The sequence below is a fragment of the Leiobunum rupestre genome, chromosome 5 (genome assembly GCF_980474605.1).
Source record: "Leiobunum rupestre chromosome 5, qqLeiRupe1.1.hap1, whole genome shotgun sequence".
In the NCBI taxonomy this organism is placed as follows: Eukaryota; Metazoa; Arthropoda; class Arachnida; order Opiliones; family Sclerosomatidae; genus Leiobunum; species Leiobunum rupestre.
Genome location: NC_143388.1, coordinates 26129978 through 26143373, shown reverse-complemented (window position 1 = coordinate 26143373; position 13396 = coordinate 26129978). Strand labels below are relative to the sequence as shown.

Genomic DNA, 13396 nt, shown 5'->3' with positions numbered 1-13396 from the left:
TTAGTTTTTGGTGACGTCACTAGGCTGATATTTTTCGTTTGTTCTGGGCTGCTTTCTGAACGCTTAAAGTTGAGGCCGGTTTCTTACTTACGCCGTTTCCGGTTTCGACGTCACATGGATCAATGAAGCCAATAGTGGCGTATCAAGGGGTTGCGGCACTTAGGAGCAACAAAGACAAGGAGCTAGCCTTTAAACACGCTAACGAAGTGTTGTGTACAAATTTCATTGGACGAACCTTTACGCTGCACTTTGTACGGAAAGGGGGAAGACAACTTACGAATTTTCCCCTTCCGACGGCAGCAGGCGCTAAAGCGTCTAACCAATGAAAAATGTACGCAAGAAAATGCAGGACTTATGACGCGTTGCGTTCTCCTTGGGTGGGGTGCTGTGTTTGTTGATCCTAGGTGGCAACCGGTTCAAAATTTTGAAATGGTGCCCTATACTACTTGGAATGCTTATCGCGGCAGATTTTCACTATGTTAACTTAACGAACAACAACGTGAGAGGGGAGCGTGCACAAAGGGGATTTTTCTCTCTTAGGCGGGGCCAAAGCTGTCAGAGTTATCTTACCATACGCGATACGGAAGAATAAGCATTCCAAGTAGAGGTACGGATTCTTGACTGATTAAATTCCCAACGTAATCGAAATGAGTTCATCCTTCGATAGTGTTCTGTTATTAACAATGTTAAAGTAAGCAACGTGTATAGTTGGAATAATTTTGGGCCTTATGGTGCCCCTCCAGATGACCTCTTCAACATGCCCCCAATGGTAGTCGCCAAACATATATACGTATAGCTAACGATACTAATTTACCTAGGATACTGTATCCTTGATTTTACATTAGGGGCGACTGATGTATGGGAAAATAACATGGGGTTCACGCTATGGGGAAATGACGGATGTCTGGCGCGCGCGATATCTCTAAAACGGCTTTATGAACAAGCTTGATATTTTACATTAATTATACGAATTTTAATTAAAATTAAGTCACTGAAAACGAATTTTGAAGAATTATTGTAAATAAAATATACCAGATGGCGATACTTCTACCGCTGCAAAAATCTTTATCGTTATTGTTCTGAACTGATTGGTTTTATTTCGTAGTCCATCAACAATCAATAATTAAAAATAAAATGACTGACCTAAGCTTGAGTTATTTCTGTAGCACGTGTAAATTAGGCACATATCTACGTAAGCACTACATAAAGCTTAACACTTTTCCAACCTAGTTATTCATCTACTATTTATATACGAAAAAACTACCTGTCTGCCAATCTAGTGATATATTCACCATATCTATACGTAGGAAACACGTGACTGAATAAGTGTCTTATATACTAACTTAACACGTTGAAATGACGTATATATTTTACCTAACACGGAATATAAACGATGAATATTAATCATCACCCTTATATACACGTGCTCGTGCTACCTGGGTTAAGACTTAGGAACGTCCCTTGTTAATAACGTATAACCATATGTAACATAATTTCTCATAAGGGAAATCATGCCTTTTAACTTTAAGTCATTTACCTAAAAATTTATATTGTTCTGAAACAAATGCGCTGAAGAAATGCTCTCTAGACGTTTTAACGATAACGTTAGGAAGACCTAGATGTTCACGGAGAATTACGATTTCATTTTACGTCTTAAGAAAACGTTTACGGCTTCTACTCTTGTTCTTAAAGGGACTCCAAAGTTCGGTGGCAAAATGTGCGTAAAGACAGTAAAGTGTGAAATTTACGGTTGACTCTGCCCGCCGTGAGGGGTTGGGGGGAATGAAAAGCATGCTCAACTTTCTTTTTTTTTTGCCACCGAACTTTGGAGCCCCTTTAAAGGGTTCCATCAGCCTCGTAAGGGGAGAAACTCCCCCCCCCCCCCCCATTCCCTACCCAGTCTGGATTTTGATTTTGATTACCGCCACTAGAAGGCGCACGTCGCGCTAAACGAATGTACGATGACCGCGTAGTATTCCTCCGGGAGTTCGCCAGTGTATTAAAATTTTCGGTTTTAACAATGTCGAGCAATGAAATTAATGGTAATAATAAAATACATGATAAACGAAAAGAAAATCAATCACTAAGACAATTCGTTGAACAATAACCACTTTCCACATTAATTCTAATTAAATTCCAATAAAAGCCAACTAGGCCTAGGTGACAAAACTTCGTCCGTTGCGACCGATATCGAAATCCGAATTTCCGCGAAATGACCACGTGTTTTGTAAAGTTTCGTATTACCAAAAATTTGTCTCCTTCCGCTTTAAAAGAATAGTGCTATTTCGCCCCTCACTGACATCCCCTTACGAGGCTAATGGAACCCTTTAAAATGATACCACACTTTGAAATATATAACACTACAGTTATGAAGGGTCATATATTATATGAAAAGCTCCCTTGATAGTCTTATGGTAAAAGTGTGCCGGCAAAGAAGGGACCGAAATTTTAAAGGATACTTGAGTAAGCACTGCTCGGATGGTCCCGATTGATCCGAGAAACGGTTCTCGGTAGCCAATAGTCTGCGGCCCACGAGGGGTCGGAGTGTGCAATAACTGGTGGCTTTACCGGGGAGTCGGGGTCCGGCTCTTGTAACCCAGCACGGGCGGTGGCGCACTGGGAGATGTTAGCTCCGTACAAATGGTCCTATCTCCACCTCCGACTTCGGTCCGGTGTGGGCTGGTAACTGGGCTTCGGCAAAGGCTACCGGAGAGGGGCCGGGCAAACTGGCCGTCTCGGCGGATTGAGTAGCCTGCTGTGGGGCTGCGGGCCTCCGTATGAGGGCACGGCGCCCATCTCCCGGCCTTTTGGGGTTCCACCGGGATTTCCGGTGCCAGCTGTGCCGGGTTATGCGGTCTGCCGTGTGCCCGCCGTTCCCCTTTAGGCGCTCTTTCCAAAGGGCTTGGCTCTCTACCTTTCTAGGTAGGGTGTCGGCTGGCGTTGCCAGAGCATCCGCTCTTATTCCCACTGCTGTGTGCGAAGTGGCGCGTTGGTCGGCCCATTGCTGCACCTTCTGCTGGGTTGAGCGGCTTGCGTCGACGGTGCGACCATCAGTAGTAGGGTTCTGTTACCTTTACCCTTTAAAATTGATCTAGATCTTTTGGCAGAAAAATCTTTTATTACGCCATCAAACTCTAATGATTTCGCCACTTTATTTTCGATTGACAATAAGGCTAGTGATGACAGTCTCTCTTGGCTTATAGTTGATCTTAGATAGTTTTTAATTAATTTCAATTTTGAAAAAGATCTTTCTGCGGAGGCTACTGAAACTGGAGTGGTCAACAAAATTTTCAAAGCTATTACAATAATAGGGTACAACCATGTTATTTTTAGTTATATAATTTAAAGTATCAATAGCTGTCAAGACTGTTACAGGAATAACATCTTTAAACAACTGAAACTCTTGAAATAATTCTCCGTCTACATCGTCAATTAACGTCGTTTCAAGATTTTTATAATAATTTTGTAGATCTTCTTCCGAAATGTTTTTTATTGCACCCCCACCATATATGAAGCCAAATACATCTTTGTGCTCTCTGTACAATTTAAATCTACTTTCCATGGCAGATAACGCGTTATCAACTAATTTTAAAAAATAATTCGTTTTAAATTGAACCTCACCATGGTAAACTGTTTCATCGGGACCTTCATAACTAAATATTTTCTTTTTTTTTTCGTGCCCTAACTTCCCTAAAAATGGTTGAATAACCAATTCAACGATAATTTAAAAAAAAAAACAATTTCTGCTAAAATGTTTAGTCGCTACGTCCATTGTCACTTTTTGGTTTTGCTGACTATATTAAATTTGGTCAACATTTCGTACCAAATACTCAAACTAACGATGAAATCAAGACATAATGCTTAGGGCTTTTAAAAAGGCCGGAATTTGAAATCTAACAGCTCTAACCTGACCACCACCCTCCTAAGCATTGTAACTCGGCCACCTGGATAAATTTCTTTAAAAGTCGCTTGATGACTTGGGTATTAGCCTAGCTGATTATTATTATTATTGATTGGCGACAAAGTTACGCGTTCGAACGATGATTCAATCGCGCACACAATTTTATCTTCTTCGACACCCGATGACTGAACGAAGTTCTCTCTTAATTCTTCGTTAACCCTACAGTTTTCGTTGCTTATAAGTGTGCCAGTACAATTCCTTTTTCGAAAAATTTTGAAGACGCATCCTTCTCTTTATCGGCAATTTCTTCATGCTTTCTTTTCTGCGCCACTCGTATACTTTCTTCCCATATATTGGATATTGGAAATGAACATTGGACACCTGAATTTTTGTTACCTTATCTATAACTGGATTTTCCAGGAATTTCCCGTTAAATGCTTGAAAGTGTGAAATACAGAGAAACCTGCGGGGCCCCGCTGGCCCACTACGCTGCGGGGCCGGTTTATTACAAAAATAGTCACCCACTTCGTTTAATGGTTTCTTAGAAATTTTAGATGCATAACAAAATAACGAAATGATCCCACAATTTATTTGAATATGAAAAAAAATGGTTGTCAAAATCATTTATTTTCTAATATAAAAGGAAATTTGCGGGGCCCCTTAAATTCTAGCAAGCGCGGGGCCGGGTGCGACCGCACCCTTTGCACCCGCATCACGCCGGCCCTGTATCTAGGAGCAACAAACACAGCACCCCACTGTCCCACACAAGGAGAACGCAACCCGTCAAAAATCGTGCATTTTCTTGTGTACAGATTTCATTGGTTAGACGCTTTAGCGCCCGCTGCCGTCGGAAGGGGAAAATTCTTAAATTGTCTTCCCCCTTCCCGTAAAACGTTCAGCGTTAAGGCTCGTCTAATGAAATTTGTACACAACTTAAAGGCTAGCTGCTTTCTCCTTGTGTTTGTTGCTCCTAGCCTATACATCCGCTTTTTAGTTCCACATAAAGATATATATATATATAGACTATTGCTATGGACGGAATGTCGTTAAGTGTTTGTATGTTTATTTGTTTGTAGTTTGTTTAGCGTGGAAAGCGACGACACGGTAGATGGAGCTGCGAATTTTTTTTTTTATAATTTACATTATCGACGTCGTCGCAGAGACTCGAACACAGATAGCTGCTGGCCGCGTAATCTCCAAAAACCGACGCCTTAACCAACCAAGCCAAGCCAACCTCTACGAATTCTGCTTGAACTTTTACCCTTGAACAATGGCCCCGGAACTAGCCTTCTTTAAACGAAAATATTTTTACAAAATGCTAGTTCCTGGGCGTAAAGATTTTCTTTATCCTGTTTACTGTTTACTCAAAGAAAAAACAAGAATAGTTATATGATAAAAACTTGCACTGGCTAAAGCTGCAGGTGATAGATCCATGTTCAACTTTCACCTAGGATTCTAGGAAAGATCTATCATGGATTAATCAAACGGAAATAGATTCTTCTTAGGTGAATTTAGTTCTAGCGCGACGGTGGCGCCGCCTGGATTTTGGCAATTTTTTTTATCGAACGGTGTATGGTCAGAAGTAATAAGTAAGTGTGGCACTTTCTTATCGAAACCGTGTATGGTCAGAACTAACAAATAAGTGTGGCACTTTCTTACCGAAACCGTGTATGGTCAGAAGTAATAAATAAGGGTGGCACTTTCTTGTCGAAACCGTGTATGGTCAGAAGTAATAAGTAAGTGTGGCACTTTCTTATCGAAACCGTGTATGGTCAGAACTAACAAATAAGTGTGGCACTTTCTTACCGAAACCGTGTATGGTCAGAAGTAATAAATAAGGGTGGCACTTTCTTGTCGAAACCGTGTATGGTCAGAAGTAATAAGTAAGTGTGGCACTTTCTTATCGAAACCGTGTATGGTCAGAACTAACAAATAAGTGTGGCACTTTCTTACCGAAACCGTGTATGGTCAGAAGTAATAAATAAGGGTGGCACTTTCTTGTCGAAACCGTGTATGGTCAGAAGTAATAAATAAGGGTGGCACTTTCTTGTCGAAACCGTGTATGGTCAGAAGTAATAAATAAGGGTGGCACTTTCTTATCTAAACCGTGTGTGGTCAGAAGTAATAAGTGTTGCACTTTCTTATCGAAGTCGTTTATGTGTGGCACAAAATAATATTATCGCCTTCTTGGCGAACTTGTATAGTTTGTATAGTTGGTCCAGAGATTTGGTCTCATTCGATAGAACTCTTTGACGCGCACGCAGTGCCGTTAATTTCCGCCCCCTCCGACCAACCCCCTTAAAGGGAGAGTCACCGAATGGTACGATATCGTACGCCACGAAAATTGTTATACTTATTTCTTATTTTCCGCAAAATGGGTATTTTTTTTTATGAATTTGCGAATTTACATGACTTTTGGTGCCTAAACTACTCAAATGTTTGATATAAATTTCCTAAAATAAACACATTTGAATCCCAGTTCAAGAATTTCTTTAAAGTGTTGGTTGCACGAAAAATCGATAGTAATAAAAACGAATGAATGCGGGCTTGTTTTGAAGCCCAGGACGTTCTCTTTCCAAAAATGTCATTGTCGAAACAAATTTCCAAGCCTAAGTGTATTAACTTTGAGTCCGAAACTGACCTTTTTCGCTCCCCAAAATCCTTAAATTTTCGGCGAATTTTTCTCCTCCGTAGCACGAGCAATTTGGGGCAAATCAAAGCTGTAGTTTTATTCCTAAAATAGAAGGAACTGAAGTGGAGGGATTCTGTTTACTTGTAGAAGTTTTCAAACCAGAGGTTTTTAATCATAATATTAGGCTTAATATCGAAATAAAAAAAAATTACCCGCGCGCTACGCGGCGCGCGCGACCCGACAATTTTAAGAAGAATTTACAAGGAGGCTTCGGTTTCATATCGTTTTTCTACTACGTAGGCTTGTGTATGCCTATTTCAATTACTACTGCGTAGGACTTTTTCCTGGGTTTTTAAATCAACCTGCTTTTAATCCCAGATGTAAAGAAATGTATTACAGACAATTAGCCAATGATATGCTTCGCATTTTCTGACGTCATGGGTGCCGAGCAGTCTGGAAATTCGTCGAAAAACTCGATTTCCACCATTTCGACTTCTTTTTATAATAATTCAAAGACCACTTAACCGATTTTGATGAAATTTTCGGTACTTTCTATAAAATGTTTGCTCTTTCTAATGAACCATTAATTAGCCATAGCTAAAATTTCGTGCAACCAACACTTTAAATCATATTTCCACTAATTTCAATAAAGAAATGTATTACAGACAATTAGCCAATGATATGCTTCGCATTTTCTGACGTCATGGGTGCCGAGCAGTCTGGAAATTCGTCGAAAAACTCGATTTCCACCATTTCGACTTCTTTTTATAATAATTCAAAGACCACTTAACCGATTTTGATGAAATTTTCGGTACTTTCTATAAAATGTTTGCTCTTTCTAATGAACCATTAATTAGCCATAGCTAAAATTTCGTGCAACCAACACTTTAAATCATATTTCCACTAATTTCAATAATTTAAAAGAATTACTTTTGTCGTGTTTTGCTTACCTATTTCATCTTTGATACTTTCCGTCTATCTAACGACAGGAAATCAAATGGCCTCTACAGCTTTTGTATTGGTTTGCCCATCCGCGTATCCTGAGGGTGGGCGATGCCCACTCTCTAACATAGGATGGTGAATTATATATCAAACAATAGGAAATCACATGGGCTCAACAGCTTTTACATCAGTTTTCCCACCCGGGTCTCCTGATGATGGGCGGCATCCACTCTTTAACTTAGGATGGCAATTTATAGTATATCAAACGATAAGAAATCACGTAGCATCAACAACTTTTGTATTAGTTTGCCTACCTGTGTCTTCTAAGGGTGTATAGGTTTGTCCACTCTAATACACTGATGTGGAACTAATATTACGGCCTGGGCCGACTTGTTCCTCAGTGGAGCTGAGCTTTTTCTTACCATCAAAATATAAGCAAACGATCCAAAAATTATATTAAAATGCAAGTATCATTATTGATAAAGTAAATTTTACGAATAACGATGACGAAAAACTAATAGCGTCTGCTTCAGCCGCTACATATATAGGTTTTAATGGCGAACCATAAAGGGGGCGTAGCGATAGTTTTCGGTCACGAATACACGTTGATTATATTCAAATGTTCATAAAGATGAGTTTGACGTTTCGAATTAATCTGCTCGTAGAATTTAGTTTTTAACGAACTCATCTGTATAACGTTGGGAATTTAATCAGTATATAATTATCAGTAGAGCAGAGCCAACGACGTAATTTATTTTTATAATAACATACGTCGGCGGCACCATATCAGAATTTTGAACCAGGCGCCACAACCCCTCGGTACAACACTTGTATCCACCTTCGAAAAACCTCTTCCAGTATGACTTCATTGTGTGCAATGTCACTACATAACCGGAAACGCGTAACGGCGTAAACTAGGACGTCTCAAAACCCGGAGCCGGCATTCTCGACAAAAACTTGAGCGGAGCGTGGGCGCTACGATAATCGTGAATTATTAGTCGAATCTTTTTTATAATTTATAATAAGCCCACTCTTTATTAATAGTGGAAATAATAGAAAAATAATACGGTAAAGAATACGGGTGAAAAGCAAAACTCGCTAACATAGAAATCTTATAGCGTTTTCCATTGGGAACCTCCGAGTGTGATCCGGATTTGTTGAATGACGTCACTGCTCTCTGTAGGAGGCGCTCGGAGGATTCGCCCTGGTAGCTCCCAATGAAATACGAAACGTTTTCGGAGCACTCTTTTGTTTCCCTCCGACTTTTACCTGTACAACGACACATTACCGTCCACCGCAAATCGTTTTCTACATGTGGAAATGAAACATCGAGGAGCCATAACAACAAACAACGCAATAGTTATCCAAAACGTTTGCATATAAGAGAAAAATCTTTACGAGTAAAGAAACAGTCTACCATTTTTAAAAACTACATTAAACTCGATCATTAACTTTCCCATTGAAGTCACCACAGTGAGAGCTCCACTCACTCGCTTCGCTCGTTCGCTCCGCTCAATAAGAAACCCGACTAAACGTTAAGCGTTCAGAAAGCAGCCCAGAAAAGAAAGAAAATAACGTAATTTGCAGACAATGAAATTGTGAATTGTTGTACGATGAGTCCCTTCTGTTATATTTCAAAGGAACTATAATTCTAGACCCTATAATTTCAATTTTTGGCGCTGTTTGTAATCGAAACTAGTGCCATACCCCGGTACATTACGGCGAAATTTAAAAAAAAAAAACTGTCATCCGCGGTTATACAATATGTGGATTGAAAGGGTAAGGTCTTTAAATTTACGCTTTAATTAATTTGAAGTATTAGTTTAGATAATGGTTATAGTAGTTAATATAGTTTTCCTATTCTTAATTGCCTGCTTTTAGAACGATTAAAGTATAGTTAAAACTGATTCAGTCTTGACTTGCCTGCATCTGTCCTTCAGCTTACAAAGTTTCCTTTTGTTTAAATTGATATAAAACAATGGGAAACTCCGATGAGCAGCAAGAAGAAATTACAGTTTTGCAGAGTATTTTTGATGATGAGAGTATTTTTACCATTGAAAATGGTGAAGTTCCACGTGGAATGCTTAACATTCATCCAGTGTTACCAGAGTCATTCCACGTTGTATCGGAAACCATCTGTAAGTACTAAGCCAAAATTATTGATGTAATTTAAGTTTAAAATATATAATATTACTTTGCCTGGGGATGTCAAGGGTCAAAATTAACTTAGCGTACAGATATACGCTGATTTATAGTTTTAGAAAGTTTTTGATGTTTTTTATTCTTACCATTTTGGCTTCCAATATATATTTTGAAAACTTAGTGGGAGATATCTAAGATAATTATTATAAACTTCTGAATATAATAATGTTATATAGTGTACTGTATTGACAAATCCATCCTAGGTTCCAAACAACAGAAAACAAAAGTACAATATCTACCTCCAATGAAACTCTATTTTAAACTTAATAACAGCTATCCATCCACAACTTGCCCAGCATTTTTCATAACATGTCAGTGGCTTACCATGGAACAGGTAACTCTGGTATCTTTAAAGTTTATCTCTATGTATTAATTTCTTACGTAATATCTTATTAGCTTCACAAATTATGCAAACAAATGGACAAGATATGGGAAGAGTGCAAACCCGAAGTAGTTCTTTATCGTTGGATGACTTTCCTTCAAGAAGAGTGCCTTCAGTTTTTGGAAATTAACGAAACACTCGATATTTCTCCGTTAAAAACTCACTCATCTGGACCCATTGACGTTCAATTTTCTCCACCACCAAGAAAAAAGCAAACTGCCACTAATTCAAGGTTACCACAAAAGTCAAATCCTGATAAATCCAATACATCCAGATTTTACACTTCCAATTATCGTTCAAGAAATGTCAGAAAACCAACAACAAAATCTGCAGTGAAAAATGATCAAAACTCTCATAAAGATGTTCCTGACATAAGCGAAAAAACAAAAACAAAGCAATTGGAACAGATTCAAAAGAATAAAGAAAATGCCATTGAACATTTGAGAAAGCAATCAGGAGTGGTTCGATGTTGCGTGCAAACTACAAATACTCACGAAAGTTCTAATTCCGATTCTAGAGCTGCTGTACAGTTAAATGATGGCTTTGAACTGCTTTCAAAATTAATGGGTATGATTTTTAGCTTTTATGGCTCTTTTTATTTCATTCAGTGCTCGAAATGGACCGGAACGCACAGGAATGTCGTTCCAGTTTGTGATATCACCATTCCATTTCGTAAAAGTTTTCGTCATATCACTTTATTTCATTTTTATTTACCTCATAAAATATTTCGGAAGCTTTGAAAAGAAACGCATTCCGGTTGGTGAATAAGTCCATTTCTAGCATGATTTAATTCAATGGTTATTTCTATTCAGATTATAACGAAAAAAGGAAACAGCGTGAGTTTGAAAAACAATGGTTCACGTGTAAAGTATGCTTAGCTGATAAGCAAGGCTGCCAGGGGCTGAGATTTCACGGATGTGACCATATTTATTGCAAAGAATGTATGCGCTCCTTTTTTACTGTTCAAATTAAAGACGGAAATGTTCAAGGTTTAACATGTCCTGATGAAAAGTGTACTTCTCAAGCGCTTCCTTATCAAGTTAAATTATTTGACTACTAATTTATTATCAAGAGCATTTTTTAAATTGTTAACCTTTCTTTAGGTTTGCGAACTAGTTGGTGATGATCTGTACGCGAGATATGACAAACTCTTACTGGATTCTTCACTCGCATCAATGAATGATATTACAACCTGTCCTTTGAAAAGTTGCCAGTGTTTCGTCATAATTGAACCTGAAAGTACAATGGCATCTTGTCCGTCTTGCAAATTTAATTTTTGCGTGTTTTGCCGCAAGACGTATCACGGTTTAGATCCATGCAGATTTCAAGCTGGTTAGTCATTTTTTTACACAAAAGTTTGCCAAACTAGAATGTAAATTAAGTTTAACTTGCAGAGGAAAAGAAAACGATTAGGAAGACTTATCTCGAAGGGTCAAGAGAAGAAAAACTGAAACTGGAGAAGCGTTATGGCAAAAAGCAGATTCAAGTTATGATTAGCGATAGTATGTCTGAAGAATGGGTTGAGACACACAGCAAAAAATGTCCACACTGCAGTGCTGCTATTGAGGTTTGTTTTTAAGCTATACTTGTTATCGAATTATGTTTTTTGGATGATTGAACTTTTTTTGGATACTCTATATTTAATCTACTATTTTTTTTTCCAAATATAGAAAAGTGATGGTTGCAACAAAATGATTTGCTGGAGATGCAACACCACGTTCTGTTGGCTTTGCAATCGCCGTTTGAGTCCGCAAACACCTTATGAACATTATAATGACCCCAAATCACCTTGCTTCAACAATTTGTTTCATGGAATAGATGAGGAAGAGGCCAATGACTTTGATGATGAAGACTGGCGAGTGGGTGAATTTCTATGAAATGTTTTGCGTTGCTTTGTGTCAATTTCTGGAAGGCCTACTTAGTTTTTATAACAGTTTAATATTAATATATGCTACCTTATTGTTTTGATTTAAAATACCTCTGAAGATTAAAAGGGATATGTATTTTTGTAAAAAAAAAAGAAGTTAAAAGTTTTGATTTTAGAATGGCACAGTTGAAAGATATACACAAAGTTTAATTTAAAACTGGCAGTATTTATGTGTATCAACTTATATTTAAAAATTTGGCCATTAACGATACGCTAAATTCAGATACGTCAGCTGGAATTTATTAAAAGTTGTACTATCAGTTTAATGATTTTTTGTACTTCATATGCAATGTAACACGAGATATTTTCTCTTACTTAAAGAGCTACAGAATCATTAAAAAAAATTCCTGAATTTCAGCTAGCATCTCCCCTTTTCAAACTTTGTCAGGGTTGCCATGGTACCTGAAAAGTCAGAGAATTTGAATAATTAGTCTAAAAATCGAGGAAATGTCAGGGAATTAAGTTGGAAACTTTTGCTAAAATATTGGTTAAAAAACACAATCTTGGCACAAAATTATCCAGAGATGATCAGGGAAAACCTGCTAAAGTCAGGGAATTCGATTGTGAAAAAATTGTGGCAACTGTGCTCCTAAGAGGAGATACCTGGCCAGACATTGGTAAAAATTGTGAGCGCTCTTTTATGAAAATCATCTCGAAATATAAATTACGTGGGCCTCAATGCACTACATTGGGTGGAATTGGCCTAGTTACGCCACTTAAATCAACTCAAATTTGGCGCCAAATTTAAATTACACTTCAATTGTGGATCTTCTGAGTCTTAAGTTTATTATTATTTAACGTTATACCAGGAGACACAGTGGCGGCCTAAGGGGGGGAGGGCGATCCGCCCCGGGTACCAGGGCAGCAGGGGGTGCCATCGGAGAAGCTCGAGGGGGGGTGCAAATCAGAAAGATTAAACTTGAAGAAGACGGACCCGTGAAAACTTCTGCACCGTCCTGGGGGGTGTCACAAAACACTGCCGCCGCCCCGGGGACCCAGCCTTCTTAAGCCGCCACTGAGGAGACATGACTAGGAGTTGACAGCGGTTGCCGCGGTGAATGGGCCCCGGCGTCGTGAACACAAATCCCGTTTTTCCCAATAATTCCCGCTTTCTACCCATCCCTCGAATTTTCTCTCTGGCGTTTTCTTTTTTTCTCGGCCGTCGCGTGAGTTACTATAATAGGTGTTTTTTTTGGCCTGTTCTGGGTTTTTTGAGCAGGTTAAAAAGTGTAGCCATATGACGTCATTTTACTTCAATTCTGACTTGACGAAAAAAACGAATTGGAGTAGAAAGGGAGTGGTTAAAGGTTATTTATAAAAAGTTTCCCGTCATATTTTCGTGAAACGAAATTTAAGCAGACGACAAAAATAGATTACTCCCTCTACAGTCTACACTTCCTTTCGAGGAGG

General features: G+C 38.7%; 1 protein-coding gene across 1 annotated transcript; it reads left to right on the top strand.

The window, feature by feature from the left end:
- The first annotated feature begins 9125 nt into the window (after positions 1–9125).
- LOC149943986 (E3 ubiquitin-protein ligase RNF14-like) lies at positions 9126–12221 on the top strand. The gene is made up of 8 exons (XM_090175694.1): positions 9126–9254; positions 9357–9613; positions 9881–10011; positions 10074–10626; positions 10872–11098; positions 11163–11391; positions 11454–11626; positions 11730–12221. Exons 2-8 carry the CDS (start codon positions 9454–9456, stop codon positions 11934–11936), a joined length of 1680 nt encoding a protein of 559 aa, XP_090031820.1. The 5' UTR covers positions 9126–9254; positions 9357–9453; the 3' UTR covers positions 11937–12221.
- The last annotated feature ends 1175 nt before the right edge of the window (positions 12222–13396 follow it).